This window comes from Hippoglossus hippoglossus, chromosome 1 (assembly GCF_009819705.1).
Source record: "Hippoglossus hippoglossus isolate fHipHip1 chromosome 1, fHipHip1.pri, whole genome shotgun sequence".
NCBI lineage: Eukaryota > Metazoa > Chordata > Actinopteri > Pleuronectiformes > Pleuronectidae > Hippoglossus > Hippoglossus hippoglossus.
This window is the reverse complement of record NC_047151.1, coordinates 19590458-19614311: the sequence shown is the minus strand read 5'-3', so window position 1 is coordinate 19614311 and position 23854 is coordinate 19590458. Positions and strand designations below refer to the sequence as shown.

General features: G+C 42.1%; 2 protein-coding genes across 10 annotated transcripts in view; both read right to left on the bottom strand.

Moving 5' to 3' along the window:
* npnta (nephronectin a) overlaps positions 1-15206 on the bottom strand; it is a 53010-nt gene extending 37804 nt beyond the window's left edge. For 2 of the 8 annotated variants that reach the window (XM_034581785.1, XM_034585087.1), the window contains exons 1-2: positions 14535-15196; positions 5139-5239 (exon numbers count right to left, since the gene is read on the bottom strand). In XM_034581785.1, the coding sequence (XP_034437676.1) occupies positions 5139-5239; positions 14535-14770 (337 nt within the window). In that variant the 5' untranslated portion in view covers positions 14771-15196. Of the gene's footprint in view, positions 1-5138; positions 5240-14534 lie in introns of all 8 variants that reach the window. The other 6 variants (XM_034582629.1, XM_034585935.1, XM_034572641.1 and 3 more) reach the window with 6 other exon arrangements.
* Positions 15207-20195: 4989 nt separating this feature from the next.
* The window catches only part of gstcd (glutathione S-transferase, C-terminal domain containing), a 43077-nt gene continuing 39418 nt past the window's right edge, over positions 20196-23854 (bottom strand). The window contains exons 11-12 of one of the 2 annotated variants that reach the window (XM_034589071.1): positions 22608-22677; positions 20196-20572 (exon numbers count right to left, since the gene is read on the bottom strand). In XM_034589071.1, coding sequence (XP_034444962.1) covers positions 20382-20572; positions 22608-22677 — 261 coding nt within the window. In that variant the 3' untranslated portion in view covers positions 20196-20381. The remainder of the gene's footprint in view (positions 20573-22607; positions 22678-23854) is intronic. The other variant, XR_004614346.1, reaches the window with a different exon arrangement.

Below are 23854 nucleotides of genomic sequence, written 5' to 3'. Positions count from 1 at the left end.
TAATGCACGTTTTTCATTCATTGCAGTTATGTAAATATTAGAAACAGGTTAATTGAGATAGACAGCTGGTGACCAGACTTTTTTTCAGCCAGTTGCCCAAAAAGCATTGCAGAGGAAGTCTTAACTTGGACACTTAAGTCACAGACTGTTCTTGTGAAAGATATTTTAAGTTCTGTTATGGGATCAAGGGCTAAATATCAGGACTTCTCCCTGCTTCTAAAAGATCAATGATAAAAATGTATTTCCTCAACATCCGCACATGGCAGCTATGATGTGAGTAATGCGTTGGAAAACGGTGGTTACACCAAATAAATGTAAGGTTTGTGGTAAATGGTTGTTTATAAAAAAAATGTTTATAAAAAAGAAACACAGATTTCTGACTCCCGCCTGAAAGCTGGAGACACTCTGAATCTACGACACCAACTTTTACAACCTTGGGTAAGTGTTATACTCGTATGTGAGGGTCCGCGAGGGTCTGCTAGAGTCCATTAGGGTCAGCATAATGTAAACCTCTGTGCAGAAGTCCATTTACCCACCAAATGGGTTGTGTCCACGAGGCCATCTATGCAACCACAATGCTTCAAGGGCACCAACTGCTCATGCATTGTGGGAACTGTTTGGGTTTTTTTTAATTTTAAGGTCGTGATCTTTTTACGTTATGATTTGGCCCTTGAACTGATTTGAATACCTTTTATTTTAGTTCATTCATCTTTTTGCCATGGAGCCATGTTGTAACCTTGTTTAGATAAGTGCTATACAAATAAAGTTATTATAATTATTCTTGCAAGCAAACTATAGGGAAGTAGAACAAGAATAACCTGACGTTCCCCAGTGTCCTTAACCCTGTACATTTCTGCAAGGACGTATAATAGAAGCTTTATTCTCATAAGGCACAAAACCGCCTGCACTGACATGAAATGTTGGCATGAGCATGAAGGGAGGTGGAGAATTGTCCAATATGAACTTATTCAGACAAATGCTGGGCTGTATAATCATGATTCTTCAGTCAGGCTGTCCTACAGTCTTGAATTTTGAAGCAAAACCCCAAAACTGTTTGCTCTTTTCAAACATACATAAAATTAAAAGTAATACATTTTGTTAATAAAACTTGTTAATTTAACATTTGAATGAAATGTATTATTTTTTGTGTATAATATGATTCAAATCTTTTTACAACCACAAATTTTGTTTGATCTGACATCAAATGTAACAGATGATCAGAGGGAACCACTGGATATTAAGACTAGTGGAGGCAACTTGTTGATTAGACAGTTAATCATCCTCATCAAGAGAAATGGAAATTATTTTACTGTTATTGCACTGGAAACACAGTTAGAACGGCAATTGCTGAACAAATGTTCATAGAGTAAAATGTTCCTGATGGCAGCCGGTTAGAATAAGTAGCTTCAAGTGTGGCTCAGCCTGCCTGATGGCCTGTCAGAACATTATAAGTGGAGCTTGAGTCTACTATAAATCTAAAGCTCTGCTCTCTCTCTCTCTCTCTCTCTCTCTCCATCTGCCTGATTTTCTCACTTGTCTCCCTCTTCCCCTCTCTGCCAGCATCGTCTCTAACTCCTTACCTCTAAACCATTTCCCTTTCACCTCAGGATTTCTACTTTCTCCAGCTCTTAGTTCTTTCCTTCCCTCGCCCCCTCCTCGCGCTTTCAATTCCAGTAGCTTTTAAAAAAGTCAAGGTTGATCCATTTCTCATTCTTTGAGAGAAGCAGCACAAACTTATCGCTGAGCTCCGTGGCTGAGAGAGCCACAATCCTACGGCTCCGATCTAATCTCCTCTATCGCCACAGAAACTTAAACCTGAAATCTGTGACGACTGCATCCTCTCATACGCATACACACACACGTTTGTACAGCTGTCTTAGTGAGGACACATATTGGAATAATGCATTCCCTGGCCCCTTACCCTAATCATACAGACTAAATGCCTAACCCTAACCCTTAACCTAACATAAACCAAATTGTAAACCTAACCCTAAACAAAGTCTCAACCCCCAAACAGTCCATTAAAGTGGGTCACAAAGTGAGGACCGGCCAAAAGGTCCTCACTTTCCCAAAATGTCCTCACTACGTAGGTTGTAGACTCAACTGGTCCTCACAAAGATAGCTGTACAAGAGCACACACACAGACACACACACACACACACACACACACACACACACACACACACACACACACACACACACACACACACACACACACACACACACACACACACACACACACACACACACACACACACACTTCCCATGATTACAATCCACCTCCTACCTCTAAGGTTTAAATCAGCACCTAACTGACTTGATGGAATACTGATTGTAGTCTCAAGTGAGCAGATTTGAGCTGTGCACGCAGTCAGGAGCATTTAGAAGCATTAAGGCCGGCACTGATGCAACTCTCAGTTCAGATATTGTTTTGATGGAAAAAAAGAAGTAGCACCTTGATATGGTGGTTAAACTCAAAATTAGCTGATTTCTTTGGTTCAACACGGAACATGTGGGACTCCAGAACAACAAAGAAAACATGTTCACACACTGCTTCTTGGGTGGTTGCGAAATTTATGCAGATATTACTTTTATAATGTGACTGTGCTTGATTTGATATTATACTAATGCCAGCTGTGATGTGTTATCACTCCCAATATCTAAAGGCAAAGCAACGATTGCGATGCTAATGGAACTGTTACCAGGCTACAACATGTGCTCAGTGCTGTGGCATCAATGTTTAGGTTTTAAGTAGTTGAAATATCAGCACATGAATCACATCTTGCCTCATAAGCCTCTGTGATAATCATCGTCATCTATTTCGTCCTCGTCCAAAACCTACATCTATTCCACTTTGAAATCTTCTGAACATGGGGCGCTGTCAAGGCAGATAGCCCAGTACAGATGCACTGGGAGGAATTGGGCATTGAAGCGGCTGACTCGTGCCAGGATTGCTGCTGAATCTGGCCCCATGTTCAGACAAACAGTATCAAATGATGCAATTGAGCTGTCAGAGGGAAACATAGCTGCTTTTGCTTATATCAGTCCAGCACAGACTGTGTGGATCAAGTGTCAAGGCCTGGTGAAAAGGTAGGTCTTTTCAAACAAGGCCGACTATTGCAAATAACACTCTAATTTCCAACCATGAAATCAACCCTTCCTCAAAGGTCTGTCCCATAAAACATTAGCATAACTTGTTTTTCTAACTCTGAGTGTATGTAAGAATAAAATTATCATATTTTGTGTCTAACAGACATGAAACCAGAGGTGGATGAAAAGCAGATTTGCCTTGCAAAGACCTTGGGGTAATCTGGAGGAGCTAAAGGAAATACAAAGCACCGGGGGCCATGAACTCAAGTAATGCTGTTTGTTTTCTCCAGGATAAAATAAGAAATAGTACAGTACACTCGAACATGAACAAAAAGATGGTATTCTGCCACTTCTGCGTGGAAATCAGAGTGAAAAATAGCTGCTAATACCAGCAAATTCAGCAAACTTTAGGATGCAGCAGCTCTGGACCCAACAAGCAGTGTGTGACATATTTTCGCACAAAAAAAATATAAAATACAATGAGTTAAACAAAAGGTCAATTAAGGCATGGCATGATGAGTGTCAACACATAAAAACATAAATCATATTTGGCAATTTTAGCAATGAAAAACACAAAATGAGGATTAATGATTAAAGATTAATAAACATTATTTTTACAAGCTATAACATGTAGCCCGAACCAACATGCACCCTTATGAACCTTTATAAGCCTTTTCCACAACAGGAACTTAACAGTCTGTAACCTGGAGCTTCCAATAACCCGAACTTTTATGAACTTGTAAGACTTTGGTGCTTAGTTCTGCCGTTTGTTTCCGCTGTGTTTAACAAAGAGGGATGACGTATCCTGGGATGTTTTAATTTTGTTTTACTTTAATATTGATACTTCAAGAAAGATGGAAACAGTGGAAAACACGAGGAAACAGAAAGTTAGACGGATCAAAATGTGGAAGCTACAGGTGTGAGGTTCCCTTGATTGTTGCATTTGGTTATTGCTATATTCTTGTGTTTGTTGTGGTCATCATCAGTGTTGCCATTTGTACAATAATGATCATATTTCTACGATAATTTTGCCCTCTGTACGATCAATAACACATGATGAACGATAATTGGATCATTTTGTGACACCTAGTATTATCAGTTGTAATCTGGATGGTGAAATATGGATCACATCTTCGTTTACGCATCTCTTCTCACGTGACGTCTTTCTAGCAAATAATGCATGTTGTGATAATGAACGTAAACATGGACCCCAACGTCTGTATTTGCGCATCTCTTCTCACGTTACCTCTTTTCGTGAGAAGAGATGCGTAAATACAGACGTATTTACGCATGTCCAGCTATTACTTCAGGTTGCAGTTTGTTTCATTTTCCTACGATGGAAAAGGCCTTTTTTGTGCTTCACCCACTTCCTCATGAAACCTCCACAGCAAAGCACCAGCTATACCATGACAGGCATCAAGCCATGCAGTGGGTGTGGCATTTGTGAGGCAACTGGCCAGTGAACCATGTTAATATATTCACACCTCCCCTGGTTAGGGTTACAGGAGAGCTTACACAATGTAAATATGTGGAAAATGTGATGTGTTCATGTTTCTTACAGTGTTACACACACATAGTGCTGTGATACTATAAGAAGTAAAGGACACATCCTCTGAGTGGCGCTGCTGAATGTATGAGTCGAGGTATGTAAACCTGACAACACTGTGGATTCTGTGCACACAGCCCCTGCTACGTTTCTTCATCTGTCAGTGTTAGCGAGCTGGTTTTTTTTGCGATTTAATCATTTATAGTCCACCTGCAGCTACAGTCTATACCTCATTACTGCCACATGCAGCCGGTCCTCCATTCAACCGGCCATTACCATCAATCTGTAGTCAAAGACCTTCCCAGGTGTGATGCCCCATTAGCTTTATGTTTTTGTTGTGAGAACGTGGGTGTGTGTGTGTGTTTGTTTCCCTGAGCCTTTAGCATTACAGCGTCCCCTCTGTCTAATGGTGTCTGTGACCCCAGCTTGGAACCTCGCAACCTTGTTAGCCCCATTTGCCCCCCCCCCCAGCAGCAGCAGCGGCAGGCATGGTGGCACTCACGCTGGCAGTGACCCCAGGAGCGGCGCGTCCATCCCCAGCAGCAGTCCACCCTGGCCCCGTATCGACACAGGCCGTTGGATGAGGCCATCTGCCGTGGCCACCTGTGTGGGGATGACATAATTAGTTCACGGCCAATTAAAATGTCTCAGTGAAAAGCAGGGGTCTTTTCAAAGTGGTTTGGGGAGCGGCTTAAAAGTTTCCCCATGATTCATTTCATTCTTCTGCTGTACAGAGAAAAAAAAAAGAACATCAAGTGTAAACATGAAATGTTTTCTTTCTTTATGGATTTTATTTTTTGTTTGAGGATGGATGGTGGAGGCCACATGTTGTACAGATTGTAAATCCATATGAGTCAAGTTTTTCAATAGAGCCTTAATTCTGTCACATGTAATGTACACGAAAGAGAAAATAGGGCTACAATACAGTAAAGATATTTTTCTATTATCAGTAAATAGTCAAAACATCCCATTACAGTTTTATTATTTCATTACAGGCTTGTGGAACAGATTAGAAGTCATTCACTGCCTGGTGCCCTTGAAAATACGTATGTTAACTATCTCCATTTATTAGAGAGTATTTGTTACTAGAACCATACAATTTGACGACAGTGGAAGATAATATCTACCGTCCCTACGACAGAGAAAACTGCTTTGTATTAGTTTTATACAGACATAAGTTATTTCCCCCAACACTGAAATTCCTCTTAGAGAAATTACAGCTGGATGTTTTTGTTACACCATGTTCTATTCAGCTCAGAGCAAGAAATAGCTCCTTGGCAGACAGTGCATGTGGATTACCTTTTTATCTGTACCAAGGCTCACCACATATTTATAGAGAGAAAAGGGTGAAGGAATGAGTCCATTTAAGGATACTGATGAAAATCCGAGCTGCATACTTTGGGCGCCAGGCTCTGTGATGTTACCTAAAATCTAGCAAATAATAAATGAATCTGAAGCGAGGAGAGACTGTGCGGGGTGACTTCTTCTACAGTACAATAAAGAAAACTATCTATCTCCTTAAGCGCTGAGACTACGCTTTCTCTTTATCTCTTTTTATCATTATAAAAGGTCTTGAGGACATGAGAGTTTTGCAGGGATCACTGAATAAGTCCAGTATATGAAAACTGAATGCCCTGAACTGACTATGCAGATTTGAAGCTTCACAGAGGTGCTGCAAACACTGTAATCCACTTCCAAACCAAAGAAGTTCTTCTTGAAATACTTCCTTTACACAAAAGAAGCCTTCTTGTGTGCCTGAATGTGAGAGTGAGGTTGACGCTCAGTATTCAAGGCACATCCTTTGCCGCTATCCCTGCCTAGTTAGTGTCTCTATGCCAAGATGAGGAAATGCTAATGCTTGCCCCCACTGCCAATCACCTCATTGGAAATAAACCCGATGGATGCTAAGTGAGAGTGGCAGATCCAGGGAAAATGTTTGTCTGCTGCCTGGCAAGCAGGGACGCAGTGAGGCAGGGACAGACTGCAAGCCGTAGGACAGGAAAGGAAAGGACACAATAGGAAAGGATGGGAAAGGAAAGGATATGGTATGATACGATACAATGCAAGACTATTCGATGAGAAAGGAAAGGAAAGGATAGGAAAGGATGGGAAAGGATGGGAAAGGAAAATATAGGAAAGGAAAGGACGGGAAAGGAAAGGATACGGTATGATACGATACGTTAAAATACGATTCAATACGAAAGGAAAGGAAAGGAAAGGAAAGGAAAGGAAAGAAAAAGAAAAGGATAGGAAGGGAAAGGAAGGGAAACAAGAGGAAAGGAAGCAATTTGATACAATACAATACAATACAATACATTACAATACGATACGATAAGAAAGGAATGGATGGGAAAGGAAACATTGTAAAAGGAAAAGAAAGGATGGGATAGGAAAGGATAGAGAAAAAAGGAAAGGATACAATACGATAAGATCAGAAAGGAAACAATGGGAAAGGAAAGGAAAGGAAATAAAGGCGTTATGATACGAAAGGACAGGGCATGACAGAAGAGGAAAGATGTTTATACTCAATATCTACACACACACACTCATAGTAACCCACTGTCCCTCTATACTGTACACTAGTCACATAAAACAAATCAAGAACCTCTCTGCATGTGGCAAACGTCTCTTCACTCGGAGCTGACACATTCAGGAACATCTGACACCCTCCCATTTTTAGTGACATTTAAATCTGGTGACTGGAAGCTGATGTTCTCGTCCACGCTCTTGAATTTATTCATTGGTGTGCATAAGGTAATTATCATCTCAGAGCACGGAGGCATCAAGTGGGAAGAGTTCATGCTGCTGTGGGTGCACCTGCTCCCATTCAACCGAACGGCCTCACATTCCTCTGAATAAACATATGACATTACTAAATGATCACCTCAGCCCCAGAAGAAAGCTTCACATGCCACCGCAGAATACAACAGCACATCGGCTACAGGACTCAGCGTTAAATGGTGTAAGGGAAATGCAACATTTTGATCATGCACAGAGTAATCATGTTCATTTCCCCTTCGATTGATTATGATTGAATCTTATACAATGTAAGCTTGATCATGCTGTATCCTGTACAACTGAATGAATGTTGGCCTGATTGCCTAAACTATGGCATTTCTGCCTTGATGTCATCAGAGGATCTTGACCTTTGGCTTACAAACAACCTCAACCAGAGGGGGAGGAAGGAGCCAGACGCATAAAGAGAAAGAACAGCTTCCCATCGGCGTGCATATTACAAACCAACCTTTCTCTTGTGCACCATGCTCTGAGCATTAAAGTGTGACAATGCTGTAAGAGATTTGTGTCTCGTTCCTCTTTGTCAGAGTGCGATTGCAGAATTGCCACGACAATTGATATTTTCTCCAGGCAAGAACGTAATTGCTCATAAGTGTAGGTTTTCAGTTTTTTTCTTCACGTACTGGACTTGGATCTGCTTCCCGGGCGTTCATAAGAGAAACTCTGCCATAGATGTATATAAACTTATACTAATAGTAGCTTCTCAGACAGGGATTAAATGGTGTTTATCACACAACTGGTTCCTTGATTTCTCCATCTAGAAATCCGCTTTCTTTTATTTGTGCAGAGGTTTTTGGTTGAATAGCAAATTGTCAGACTAACATGATTGTTGTTCAGCCACCTCTTCTTCTCTCAGCCCCTTGAAGTTTATCTGATGCCACAAGTTGCTTTGAAAATCACATCTAACGGCGGTGTTTGCCAGATGTTGTTTAGAGGCAGTGTTTGCAGCTAATTAGCTTCAACTTCATTTCACTTGCCAAAGTAGCTGTCTTGTTCCACTGGAGTAGTTATGAGATGGAAATATCCTTATTTCTATACCTATTGTTTAGTTCATCTATTTGCTGTCCAATCAAATAGCAATGAATCACAATAGCTGACTGACGGAGAGTTCATTTTATAAATGTGAGCACTTCAACATCAGCGTGATAAAAACTAACTAAAATGACAGAAACTGTCTTTGAAATTGTTTTATTTGATGTGTACTTTGACTTTTTAGTTTGGTCCATGTCCCTTCCAGTAACAAGGAGGAGGCAGGATTTATGACCTATACTGCAGCTAGCCACCAGGGGGTGATCAAAAAGCTTTGGCTTCACTTTTGGGGTGAAGAAGATGTCTATGATCCAAGACAACAACAGGTGAACTTCGCTCAGGGAATTCTTTCTGTAGTTAGTCGGCACATTGAGAAAGATTAAAATTGACTACTAGTTACAACCATGTCTTTTTATACCCACTATATATCGAGGCAGTTGAAATGTTAAATCATTATTATTATTATCTAAACAGACAGACCAGGCTGCCTCATCGTGGAACCAAGAAAAAGTCAATGGCCTAACTTGGCATTGAAATATAAAGCAGGAGGAAATAATAATAATAATAGTAAATGTGGTAGAGTTAATATTTTTATTTTACCTAGAGGAGTTTAAAAAAAATTTATAAACGCATATTTCTGGTTTTCTCAACACGTGAGGGTTAAAAGGGCATGAGATATGACTGACTCAGAGCAGAGCAAGGGTTTGAACTCCTGAGGGCTCCCAGAGGACGGTGGGCGGGGGAGTGTCTGTGTGGAAACAGGAATCTCATGAGATGCAACAGACTCTGGGTTATTGAGTCAAACATTTTCTCACACAATAATACATTAACACACACACACACATACAGAGACAGTGAATATGGAATCACGTTTCATGTTCTCAGCGCTTATTTCAGTCCTCTTCATGCAGAATTTAGCCTGTGGCAGTTGTGCACCGCAACACGCTCTCAACTTGAAACTGAGGATTTAATGTTATTTCTGAGATCGCAGTTTCATCACGTCAACACTGCAACTATGTCAAGTGCCTATTTTTCAGTTCTTGGAACAGTAAGTGTTTGAAAATTACAACTTATCTCAATCAACAAGGGAAGTTACGACGACACTGCACCAACAAAGGGGCTTTTTTTCAGCTGTAACGTGTCCCCAGTGATATTCCACTGAAAGGGAAGCCAATATATCAAATTGAAGTTTGTAAAACACCTGCAGTATATTTATTACCCTGAGGCTCAGAATAATCGTCCTAAATTGCACGACGCCTTGAGGGAACTCAGGCAGATAATTATCACCCTTCATGCACGCTGTGTGACACCTCTCTTCAGGCACAGCCAAGGTTCTTCCTGCAGAACCTGAGAGGTGGATATCCACAGTGGGGGAAACCATCCTTCATCCATTGTTTTACCACGGATATAGAGCTGGCCCATCTCCTCTGCCTGACAGTGAGGAGCAGTCCGCCCATCGCTCACCGGGGAGCAGTGTGGGGTGTAGCATGCTAATCAGAACTATGAAGGTACAGTCCTCATTCAGAGCGATGATAATTCAATCTATCAATCTATCATCCATGCATGAAGCCGTACTGACGCATGCAAAGCATGACAGCCGAACGGAGCTTTCTCACAAACACCCACGGATTTTGATTGCCTGACTTGTAGCATCTTGGGTGAGCGACGTGCTCCGACCTGCAGAGCTCAGCTGAAGATATGAGCCTGTGGAGTCAGAAGGTTTCTGCTGTCTTAATGAACCACTGCGGCTGCACCGCGCACTGCCAGATCTACTAGCAGGCTTCCAAGACTGCAAAAATGAATTAACACGCACAGCCCCGTGTGGGATATTGACCGATACAAGAGGTAAAGACTTGAACTGTGCAATCAGCTTGCCTGTTAAATCTAAATATTTCTTACAAGAAGACACAGTGGAAGGTATTCACTGAATTGCCAGGAAGCTATTACACCAGTATGATGTAACACAGTGCAACAGCAGCCCGACAAAAGAATACCACTTGTGTGTTTCTAATGGAGGAATTTGTGTTTTGTGCCGTCATTTTGTGCCACTAAACATTTTCATTGCAACGATACCCAACAGGAGGGCATCATATTGGACTGCGCTCACCTCAATCACATATATGGTGCAGTAAATCTTAGAAATATAGTTTAATGTAATATATTTTACAATTCATTAATTTGATATAGTCCACAGTTCCTTGCAGTAAGTTCTAACATAGGAAATAAAGCCAATGTCCCCTAAAACAAACAGCTGCCTGTTCAGTCAAACAACTCTTATAGGAGGATTTTTAAGTAATGAGATGTTTGGGATTTGTCAATGAATCACTATGTTGATTTACAACAATTTGGATTAACTGCTTTAGTAATTTTTCAAGTAAAATCACTAAACATTTGTTGGCTCACAGATTTGAGGATTTGCTGCCTTTCTCTGTAACTTAAGTCGTTTTCAGACATAAACTCCGAAAAATGTTCAGACAATTGGGTCCAGACTTTCTCCGGAATTCGCCCTTTCAAGAACACAGCAGCAGATTGTCCTGATAAGACGCGTTCACCACAACAGGAAGTGCGTTCAGGTGAGGAGTGGCGTCTGGGTATAGAGCATCATGCAGGATGCAGGACATGTAATATCAAATACTTTTGTTTCCTAAACATCAACACTGGCATCGGCCCTTATCGTCAAAAGCTCTCGAATCTTCTTCATCATCTTTGTCTTCCGCGTGTATGACACCTCTTTTTCAACCTGAGATATAAATATTCTTTTTATTCTTCTCGTGTGTGGTGAAGTTTCTGTATATTTCCCTGCTCTCACATGGGCTCACTTTGAGATTCTCTGGAGTTTGTACTAGGGCTGGCAGGAACAACACCAGAGAATGACGAGAGCAACTGACGTGGATGTTTGCGTTCTCACATCCAGCACCTCTTGATAATTTCAGGAGAATATGTGGAGTTCAGTGTATTTCTGAAAGCAGCTATAGAGTAAGAGTAAATTCAAAAACCACAGGTTCTGCACTGTTTGGCCCGATTCATGCTTCTGATTCGAAGCTACATTGTAGCCTATGCGTAGACGTGGAACCTGACGTGCACCTTCCCAAAAATGTATCTATGCGTTGAGAGCTTTGATTTGTCCACTTGGTCCAACAGACTCGCCGCCATTTTTGAAATTGCGATGAAGGAACAAACATAGACGACGGTCTTTCTTTTTGTCGTTGCTGTTCTTTGAGAAACAGTAATTGCTCTTCAACATGTATCAGCTCCAACACCAACATGATCCGCTTAGTGCAACTCACCATTGTTCTGAAGTAAACAGAGACGCCAGAGAAGTTGTAAATAAGCGGACGAGAAACAGGAAGACAGCGTTTCGGCGGAGTGCGACTCACACACACCTATGCACAACTATGAATGCTTGGCCCTGTGCGTAGGCTACATACATACCTACGGCGTAGCTTCGACGCACAAGCATGAATTGGCCTTTAGTTGGAGAAAACAAGCAAACAGTGGACATTAACAAGGGAGAAATTTGTCAGAAATGAGATAATCAATAATGAAAATAAATGTTGGTTGCATCTCTGACTGCTTGGCATGTCTGTGTGCAGCTGATGGGCAGTGACTCCGCTCTACAACCCCTCTGACTGCAGCTTGACAAATTACCATAGAATTCACTGTGGCTCATTATTAACATAGATTAGTATTGAATTGGCATTAGGTATTAAAGAGCAGTTTTAATTACAAGTGTCACACAGTGTCTTGTGCAGCAGTCTCTCTCTGTCTGTCTTTCTATAGAGCAGATAACATGTCTTTGCCTGCATATGTTAGTTACACATACATACTTCATTTAACAAGACTTCACTACATTGATCTGGGAGTCAGTTGCTGGTGTCTACAGTTCAACTCTGAGTATCTCAGTTGGTTTTCACTGTCAGTGTCCTCAGTGAGAAGGCACGTCTTCCTTAATGCATGTTTCTCCATAGGAGAAGTCGGTGGAGACTTCACTTCTTGCTCACCTGCAGAAAACCTACGAATCTCGTCTATGAGTTGAAACTACTCATACTACTTCATACCATTAAAATGTGACTCAGTGTTTTAGCACTCTCGTTCTCAAAGGCTAAAAAGCGGGTCTGATTTTACAACGCCAACATTACCTGGCACCAGTCCACGACTTTGGATTATTACTGAGGAGGTCTGGTATGTGCTGCTTGGCTGCGTTGGGCTTAACAGTTTAGTGACAACACTTGGGAAGCAGATCCAATGGTCTACTGTATGTGTTTTGTCTTTTGTTTTGAAAAAAAAAAAAGTCTTCTTTGCTACATGACAGGAAATCTGCGTCCTTCAGTCCTTGGTTGGGAATAAAAACTGGCAACAACAACTTCAACGACTGCACAATGCTTTTAGGCACAGATTTGCAGGAAAGCAAATTATGTGAAGCCATGGGAGAACAAAATCATCTTGCCGATGATGCCCGTGAAGGACCCTTCAGGGCGAGATGAATAAGCCTGTTAGGAACGCTCTCTAAAAGGCAATAAGTGAGGGAGACTCGGAAATAAATGGCTTTCTTGCTTGTGCTCGGGCTCAGGGGATATTCTCTCAATGAATTAATATTGAAGCACAGTCTCGGGGCCGGGCGAGTTTATACCCATAAAAATTGGCAAATTATGGCCACGGTGACAAGCCACTCCATCAGCAGGAATGTTAATAATGTACAATGTGCTGCTGCTAGGTTAAAGTAAATGATCATTACACAAAGGCAAAGCGTGAAATAAAACTTGAGGCCCTACACATCTCATCAAGCTGCGGCCTGTCACACAGACATTAGCCACGGTGAAAAATGTCCCAAATAACAATTACACATGTGCCGGCAAATGCTTAACTCTAATGTTCTGCTCTGTGTTAGCGTCTGCCCTCTCCTGCTTCACGCTCTCTCACAGAGACACGTTTTCTTCTCGTTGAAACCTTTGATTTCCAAATCCCTTCTTTAACAACAGTTCCCACCACAGCAGCAAACTGGATTTAAAGAGGCCGAGGAGGGAACATGTCAGAGTCTGTCAACGAGCAGGTGGAAGGGCAGAGAGTCTGGAAGGGCTTTTTCTTTTCAATGCGTGCACACTATTTCAATAGCAATTACCTTCATAATCTTCAAAGTTTTTTTGATTCATTTGAAGATGGAAGAACATGAGAGGGGAGCCGGCTGCGGGACTCAGCCTGTCTAACAGAGGTACATGGTGAAGAACAGAGAACAAGCGGTTTTCTCTGATGCAGACGAAGGATAGTTGACAGAATAGGACTCTGAGTAACTCTCACAGGTTGGGTGGACTTCGGTCTTAATCTGAGGTCTAATCCATCTAATCCAACCAAAATAACACAACACACAACAAGAGGCAGTTTTGATGTGACTTAACTCCAAAGGTACGGTCTAATAAAATAAACAAGCATGATACATAAACTATTTTAAAGGTCTTTTTAAAATATTGTTTGGGAATAATTAGAATACATGGTTGTTCAATAAAGCGCCCACCATCATCCATCACTTTAGAACCTTAAACTCTGATGCAGCCTATAGGCAGATGGAAATCTTGGACATTCTTTGGGGTCTGGCGCGTCTCCGCACCTCTGTCTCCACATACTTCATCGGATTCGTGTTTGAACATGACGCACCGGGCAGCGTGCTGTCACATCACTTCATAATCTGTCTGCTGTTGGAGCAGGACAGGGAGCGCATGTGAGGTTTCTGCACGTAAACATTAAACACGCACACACGGCTCCTGTCTGCTGTGCGCTCTGAGGCGCAAGAAACCCAAATGCGCTGGATGCAGTTCGATTACAACTGTTTTACATAAAGTTGGAGAAAGAGATAAAGCGGAGATGCCACTAATCAGACTCTGAGCACATATTGTGTATATTAAATAGGATCTATTTCACAGTTTGGAGGTCTTAAAAGAATCATTTAGCTTAAGTGTCGTATTTAAATCAGAGGAGCTGTTGTTGCAGAAAAAAAAAAGGTTGATATCAGAAAGGCTCAAATTCTGTGTTATTTCTTAAAGGCAGCGTCTTTCGCAGCCAGTGAACCATGAGCCATTACCTGCCGTCAAAGTCCGCACTCGCTCCGAAGCAGCAGCAGCTCAACAACAACGTCAACTTTATCCATAATTCCATGGTTCCGACAGTTACGCGCCCACGCCGCTCGGTATTCTCCGTAATCCACGAGCACCGCGTGGAGGGAGGATCGCGGAGGAAAACCAGCGATCGGCAGAGTTTCTTCTTTGACGCACGCTTGAAGCGCACAGGTCGGAAAGGTCCGCTGGTCACACTGTTCATGTGCGGTGGAGACAAACCAGTCCGCTGCCTGGGAGAAGAGTGACCCCAGTGAGTGTGTGTGTGAGTGTGTGTGTGTGCGCATGTGGATGAGGAGCGGGTCGGACTCCGCCGGGAACAAGAGAGCGCACAGCTCCCTCTCTCTCCTCAGCTCGTAAATTCAGTCCGCGGACTCCCTCTCCAGCTGCTCCCACTGCAGTCGCACCTCGTCTCGCCTCCGTTCAGCGACAGCAGCGCCTGATATCCAGCCGCCGGCTCTCCAGGGACTTTTAACGCACAACGTCACGACCCCGCACACGGCAGCTGCGAGGAAGCGCAAACACTCCGCAAGCGCCCTCGTCAAACGCGCAGCCTGCCGAGGCACGCGGGGGCAGCGGCCACCCAGGTAGATGTGCTCACACGCGCACGTAAGACAATGCAGGTGGAAATTACTGGGGCTGAATTTGAAGAGGACAAACAGAGGAGCATCGCACAATATAGTTAATGAGAGGTTCCAGGAGCACGTGATTAAATCCAGAGGGTTTGTTGTGGAGAGATTGTAAATAAAACCACAAGTGATGTGACTTCTGATTGGAATAATTATTGATGTAGAGATTACAGCAGCAGACAGCGTGTCTCTGCTTGTGTCAAATAGTTTGTCTTTGTGTAAAGATGCTAATCTAACTGCTTGTAATTAACATTTCAAATTAAACAACACAGTTTGAACACTCGATGCTTTATCACTCTGATTCATCAGTCATGGTGACTGTTTTATGTCTGAGTCCTGATCAGCACCAATGGAGAGTACTCCAACATTAAAAAGTTCAAATACTGTGAATAGTATACTTTCATTTCTCTACTTGAGTAAAAGTCAGTACTTGCTTTTAAATATACTTAAAGTAATAAAAGTAAAAGTTCTTACAGAGTGTATCCTATTCCCTAATGCAACTGTCTCCTACATCGTTATGGTTGAGTCTCATTATGGCCTGGAGTGATGCTCCTGCTGCAGGAGACAGGGTGTGATGCTACCTACCTGCTCTGGATCAATGGACCAGTTCCCCTCTCATTATCGATTACTTTATATAGTATATTTAAAAAAACAACGTGAACATGTCACAAACTAAAATGTAAGCATTTACTGGAGTAGAAAGTCCAGATATGGGGGGAAAAGTGAAAAATACCTGAACACAAACCCACTCAAGTAAAGAACAGCTACATGAACGATGTAGTAATGTACAGTAACGAAGTAAACTGGAAACCAGAATGTCGGCAGTTTTCTTCCAGTCATGCATTCTGCTTGCCAAAGTTACAAAACTGAAACTCAAATGTACTGAGCCAATTTGCTCCTGACAGCTGTGCCGGCAGTGTTATGAGTGATGTGTGATAAAGTGCAGCACATAGAGGAACTGAATGATGTGTATGAATGTGTGTGGGAATGGGTGAATAGCAAGAAGTGTACTGCAAAGAGCGTTGAGTGGTCATCAACACCATTTACTGCACACCACTGATCAGCACTTCACAGCCCTGGTGAATTCTAGTTCCTGTGGCACAATCACAAAGGCCTCCCCTCAGCCTTTTGACTCCAGAATCCAAGGCGGTAAAATAATGTTCTGGCATGAGGACTCGGTGGAAAGAAAGGAGAGAAGTGAGGAAAAGATGTAACATGTAACCAAACATCATCATTTTTCAGTAATGGAGCAGGAGACGAAGGAGTTGGAGGTTTGATGTACTGCTGGACCGTGAACAAGCAAGGAGTTCACAGTCACCGCTGCTGTTTGATACATGACAGCACGCGCCTTGTTACGCCCCGTCACCCGGTTTGATAAATCTGCCCGGTGGCACCGAGGTTTGACGTCTCCAGAAGCAAGTGATCGGAGAAACGCAGGTTGGGTATAATTACACCATTAATCACATTATTGTCACCGAGACGGAACAGTAACAACGTGATTCCAGTGATGACTTATCGCTTTTCAAAATGAGTTATGGGTTCTGCAGATCAACAGAATCACGCCTCATTACCGACAATATTCATATGTTGTTGAAAGCTGAAGTCTGATAAAAGTTTAAAGAGTCCGTTCACCCAAAACACAAAAATACATTAGCCTCGCTTACATTCAATCCATTTATCTCACTCGGCCAACTTGTTTTTTAGTCTGCTGAGGTTTAAAGGTGAAATAAAGTTCTTTTATTTAGAATTCAAAGCAACTGTTGATTTCTACTGGGAGTCCTTGAAAGAGTAGCGCAATTTAAACCCAGGTAAAAATGAATTAATTGGCCAATGACCTCCGGAGGGAACATGAGCCACAGAAAACAAAAGCGTGAAATAAATGGAAACATTTGAACAAAAGCATGGTAATCTTATATAAAGGGTTATATAAAGGTGACGTGTGATGTGGCAAGAAAGATGAGAAGCGTCAGGGAACAGATTACAAGATTATTAGGGGGCGCAAAACAACAGCAGCTGGGACCTGCTGTAGGCAACCGGAGAGGAAGTGTGTGCATAATGATTGTTGTTATTCTGGGATCCCATAATTATTCTCAACATTGTTTATTTGGAAAATTAATGAATGCAAGTCAAATGAAACACAGCGGTGATAATGCATGTTAAATGGAAATAATGAAAGAGCAAGCGTGATATTTTAGATAATTGGAAGGGCAGCTCGGAGCCATTTCATCTCAACTTGTCCTTTATACCAGCGCCTGTTAAAACAAGCCAGGAAAAATAAACTGATTATTACAGATTGTCAAAAAGGGAGAATTTCAAATCAGCAGAGAGGGACCTTAGATGCACCGCGACGAGCTGCTGCACGCAAACGGCCATAAACACCAACCAGGGTAATGAAGCTGAAAACTGTCGAGCAGAACATCAAGCAGAGCAGATTTTTAATCACAATTAAAAAGTGAAGTTAATTAAACAATGAAAGCGGCGTTATTTCCTGGTAGATGTTCTGTGCTGCAGCAGATTGTGGAGTTCAGAGCTGCTTTGGAAAAACTCCTCAAATGACGAAGAGTGCGAGAAACGTTATAGCGTTAGTCCAAGTTTTAAGTCACGATTATTTTATCAACAATTACACAACCGCTGGTTAAATTACATTTTACTATACACGTAGAAAACATTTGTTTCAGGTTCAGCTCACTGGTTGGTAACTTAAACCTTAAAGGCCAATCAGTTGATTACACCATGAGCTAGAATGGTTCTCAGTAAAGCACAAAGCGCCACCAAGGCCCAACAGTCCCCTTATGAAACCACATTTAAATTCACTAGATGTGGATTTTTATTTGGATCTGCACCAAATTGCACACATTCATAAATATCAGTCCCCTAAACATGACGGATTTCTTCCAACAAGAGCCATGAATTATTCTCCTTTCCTGGATCCGCCCCCTCATCTGTATCCACGACGATACGCTGATCCCTCTTCCTCCGCAGTGTATTCAGGCTCATTTCCATACATTTTCAATATAGTCTATCTATCGGATAATTGTCTTCTCGTTGATTTCAACCAGTTTTGATTCCGCTGCCCACCCTCTCTCGATCGGGCTGCATACATAATATGTGGAGGTGCATGTGGAATTTCTAGCACACAGCTGGCAAAGGTCCTCCATTGAGGTAAAAATCGTAACCTGGCCGACCTTTGGCAACAAAAGATGAGGTATATCCTGGTCCAGGCAACTCAGTGGGAAATTAAACATCGCTCATCTTCATATACTCTCGATATTGAGAACAATACAAAGCAGATTAAAAATGAATGGGTTCTTTGTTGGGTAAAGTCCCACGCCTCCACCAAAGGTAGAAGAAAAAAATAGTTTTTGCTTAAAAAACAAACAAACACAGATGAGAACAACCTTCTTGGTGGAGGTAACAATGCATTCTGCTCATAGAAGCTTCATGAAGCTGATCATTAGTAAATAAACGTCCCATTTACATGTAAAAATCAGGTATCATGTCATTTGTGACGTCACTGTCTGGCCCCGGGTGTTCAGGTTAAATGCACCTCAATATTCTCCTCTCTAATGTCAGCTCTACAGGGTGCCACCAACTCCCTCTCCCCTCCTTTACGCCTATTTGCACTGCTGAAATATCCACTTGTGCAGAGCCACCAGCGAGAAAACAGGCAGTCAGACATCCTCTTCTTTGGAAACAATTCCAGTTGTTGGAAGGAGCTGTGTCTGTGGCCATTCACCTCAGGATAGATTGACTCTGCTGACTGAATTCAGATGAGCCCAAAGCTGGAGACGAGTGCAACTCTCGTCTATCCCTTCACAGTGCGAGCGGGAAAAACCGGTGCTCCAGCTACCTGCTCAGTTTTCTCAAGAAGCTGCAACGCACTGTCAAAGCTGAACACAGAGGATTTTCTTTTTTTCAGAGAGACACAGATGAACGGTTTCAGCCACGAGAATGAAAGCTCTCAGGCTATCGTGCGTCCACCGTGCACAGGATTGGAAATGAGGAGCATATTGTGTGATTTCTAGCTACTCGGCTCTGAACACTGCGCATCTAATCAAGCACCCTGACCTTTTCGCCAGCATCATCAAATATTCATTGTTGCTGAACGTATTACTGGATGCATACCATACTCACATCCATTCTTTATGAGGAATAATCAGTTTCTCTGTAGAACCCTGACAAATGCTATATTTCACCTGATGTGATACGAGTTTAAATCCGGTTCCTCCCACTCAGTTTCTCACAAACACACACAAGAAAGGTAGATAATGATAATTCCCCTCTCATCTAAGTGCAGATGAGTTTTCTAGCACCGAGTTTCTCTTTCTTCTGTTAATAAGAGGCGACAGAGAGCTGACTACTGGGATCCATCATAGAGGGCTGCAGACAGACTATTCGCAGAAACAGCATGTGGAAGGATGGTGTACTTAATTCACGATGTGGGCGTGTAATTGTCACGGCTACTGTTTACCCTGACAGCTTGATCACAGTTTATAATTGAGCACATTTGAAGGATAATTCCAATATTTTTCAACTTGATATGTTCCCCGTTAATGTGGCTCTATGGGCTGTGGTGACTCGCCACCTGCGTTGGAGATTCGGGGGGGGGGGGGGGGGAATGTGGACTGAGGTTATTTCTGGGAAATCAGCGCAAGTCTCCTTCAGCTTTCTGAATAAATGATTCTACTCTGTGTCTGACCGAGTCACGGTGTACGCAGGATCACATGCTGACTTATAAGGACCTACATCCAGGTCAAAGAACTCTGCATATTCATCCACCCACATCGGTTTGTTTCCATTTGTGAACGAACCTCCCCTGCAGTCGTATTGTCTTCTGAGTCTTGTTTACGGGAAATACACCAGGTTGAAAAATACTGGATCCGAAACTAAGAAGCAGGATTGTTCTCTGAGGTGTTTATCAAGTCCAAAATCATGGCAACGGTGCTTTTACCCTCGAGGCTGACAGAAATTGTGGAGGTTGACTTTTCAGGACAGAAGAAATAAGCAGACATCTCTTTTTATTTTCTGAGGCCATTACTTACAAAAACGGGACGCTTGTTAAAAGTGAATAAAAATAAAATGTGGAGGTTGGATACAAAATAGTCGTATTTTCAGCACAGACACTGGGGACCTTATCGAACCCTGACCATGCAGACGATGCTCTGCTGTACACCGCTGCTTTCAGTACTAGTTATGCACCAGTGCTTCCAGTTGGCTCGCACTGACTTCCAGTCCGCTCTTCTGCGGCGGCTCCCCCACCAGCATGTTGTTCTTCGGTGAACAGCTTTCAGGCTCCATGGTCATCACCTGCACCAAGTACCCGTGGGTCTCTGCTGCCCACGACCGGTCCAAGTCGACCAGGCCCATACACTGTTTACCTGTGGAGATCGATACAGAAACATACAGCTTTTCATCACATACAAATTTAAGATTTCCACAATTTCTATTATACATCTATAATTATGAGGAATTTAGTGCAGTTTGATCTAAGTTCTAGTTTTTATTATTAATAATCGTCCTAAAACATCAGAGATTTTCTAGAGTGCAACGTGATGTTGAAAACCAAACATGTTAAATATACAATAATATACAGGATTTAAAAAAAAAAAAAGAAGCAGTCCTCACAGTGGAGTAGAATAAGAAATGCTTATTAGGGTTAGGGTTACCCTAACCCTAATTATTCACCTATTGATTGAGAATAGCCACAGATTAATTTCTGTCAATGAACTAATCCATTAATCCACTTATTATTTCAGGACTTTCCAATTTAGAAATTTTGTTCAGATGTTTTCAACATGTTGAAGATAATAAACACTACACAACATAACATTTTTGTGCTGAACAAATTTGTTATTATTTAAAAGGAACTATTATAATTGAACTGTAAACTTTATTGTTCAATTTGAATTGGATAATAACTGTAGATACATTTTGGTAAGAAAACAGGAATTAACCAGCATTAGGTTTGCAGATACCGCCATACATGTGCACTGTGCGATTAAATTACACATTGAATCGTGCCAGGCTTTGCAACAGTTAAAAAAAATGCAGGGCGGGTCCAGCTTAACTCAATTTTGACTCTAAATGCCAAGAGGAAAAGATATAAGTGACGTTGTCCTTGAGACGCTGCTGTCCTGATGTGAGACGTCTCTTTGAGGAAGACAATGTCCTCATCCTCGGGGCACGGGGGGTTCACCGAAAGAGTCGACGAGTATGAAAATGACGAGAATCGGATGCTGTTGCCTCTGCGGACGTCCGATTTTAACGCAGCTGAACACCTATGAGACAAGCTGTCTCCAGTAGAGTTAAAGTGTTGGCGGAAAGAAACCATTTTGGCATGCTTGGTAAATTAAATAAAACATTTTTACGTATATGTGCATGCTTCCTTTATCTCCCATTCATTCATATGTTCCTCTCACTGAATATCATGCTGTTCTCTAAGGATCTTCTTTAAAAGCAGACTTCAGTTAAGCAGTTATGTAGCAGGTGGCAGACACAGTAATCTGCGATGCTGCCAGACGGTCACAGTCACTGACGGGTTCCGCAGAGAGATGAGATCAAACACGGTTAGAAAAATATTTGTGAGAGAGGTTGAGCCCTGCTAACTGATAAAGAGCAGGAGCTGCTGTGACGGGTGATGTCAGGTACATATGAAAAGGCTTCAGAGTGACAGGGCAATGGAGAGCTATCAGGGTGAGGAGGGTCCTCAATGTAGTGAAACACTGAACAGTGACGTTTCAGCTCAAGCCCGAAGGTTTCAAACAAAACACTTCCCATCTGACTCCGACAAAACTGATGTGGCAGCTGTTCACCGCAGCTGTTTGGTCCCGCTGCACAAATCCCCGCATTAACATTTGTCACACTTCTCCAAAGTCTAGATCAATTGCAAACGTAGAGAAGTGAGATCAGGTGACAGTGTGAGGCTACATTCACAACACTACGTTTTAGTTGTAAAATAGATCACTGTTGTCCAAGAAAAGAAGTTCCTTGTCTTATCATTGTTGTTTCAATCTGTACAACACATGCCCAGTGTACGTGAATGTCCATGTGATATGTGTTTTTAGTTGCATTAGTATGGACAGGTATTATTACTGCTGTTTTTTTTAAACAATAATGTATTTGTGGGGATGAGGCTTAAGAATCTTGCAAATCACGTCCTCAGTAACTTTTAAAGATTTGACCAAAAACAGCAAATCGGAGCCACATGTCAAAATGTGACATTACACTGGGCCGCTTGACTGACAGAACCACAACTGGTGTTATGACGCTGGGGTAGCACCATCACAAAAATTCTGTCATTCTAGAAACAAGTAACTGATTTCATAACAACAGCTGAAGAACAATGCATCTTTATCAATGAGGCTCCGATTTCTATCACCAGATATGTAAAAGAAAGTGGGTTAAAAATAGTACCTATGTTTCGTCGGTCAGGAGGGAGCTGGCCAGCAGTTTGGTCTGCAAAGCGGCAGAGGATCATGTGCTCCTGAAACAAGACAACACGCACAGGAACGGTTTATACAGATGAAATTGATGGTAACAGTAACACATGTTGATCCGGTCAATGCGAAATCAGCAAAATCATCAATCAAGTCTATCAGGGGTAAATAATACTTGCACTTTTATGCATGCACATAGAGGCATGCATGCATTTTACCAATCTGCTCATCCATCATTTTCCTACGTATTCTCATTCTGCTTGCAGCTGTGGACGGTGTGTGTGTGTGTGTGTGTGTGTGTGTCTGTGTTGTGATTGGTCGTGTAGTGACTGGACCTCGATACTGCGGCTCCGCTCCATTGTCACTACTGTGGGGACTGTCAAAAGCGCAAGATGGCAGCACCCATATCTGGGATATGTTTGGCCTCATTTACGTACAATGGGAGGAAGTGACGGCACGTCGTCCATCTTTATGTAAAGTCTATGGGTAGATTTTACTCTATGTAAAAACAGCATGTTGGCATATTCAGTGTGATAATTATGGGATGCTAATACTAGCAAACTCTTGACTGGAATCAGTTATTTTCATTATATAACATCCCCAGTTGATCAGTTCAGAGGCGATTAGACCCGTTTCGCTGATGTAAGATGTAAATCCAAAAATGAATAAAAGACTAATTCCCTCCGTAAACTTTTTGTGATTAAATGATTCTAAGATTCTTTTCAGAAAGTCTTCCATGTAAACTCTGCAGAATGGTCAGACCTTGGCTATTTACCCTGTTTATTTAGTTCTATCAATTTTTTTCACTCCTGTTTTTTACCTCGCTACGGTTCATGGAACAAGTGACTCATGAGAGCGGTTAGTCATTACTAACCTGCTTCCACTTTAATTGATTCTATCCCTCACTCTGCGGGGTTGACGCTGAATGCAAGGCCACAGAGCAGGTGCTTAAACTTAGAGCTGAGCACCGATGTTTCACACCATTAGCCCTTTATACCGGCGATACACCATTTGTCAAAGTGCTGTCATTCTGTTTAACTACTGTAGTTGGGGAAGGACAGCTATGGTCCTGCAATAAAACAATGCGATGGCGCTTTTATATCTACAAGTGCCAGCTGGGGTTTGGAAGCAGAGACACGAGGAAACAGTGGGATTCGTTGTATTGAGGCCAAACGAAGGGAATCTATCAAACATGGTTGATGAAAGCAAAACCATAAGTGCAGG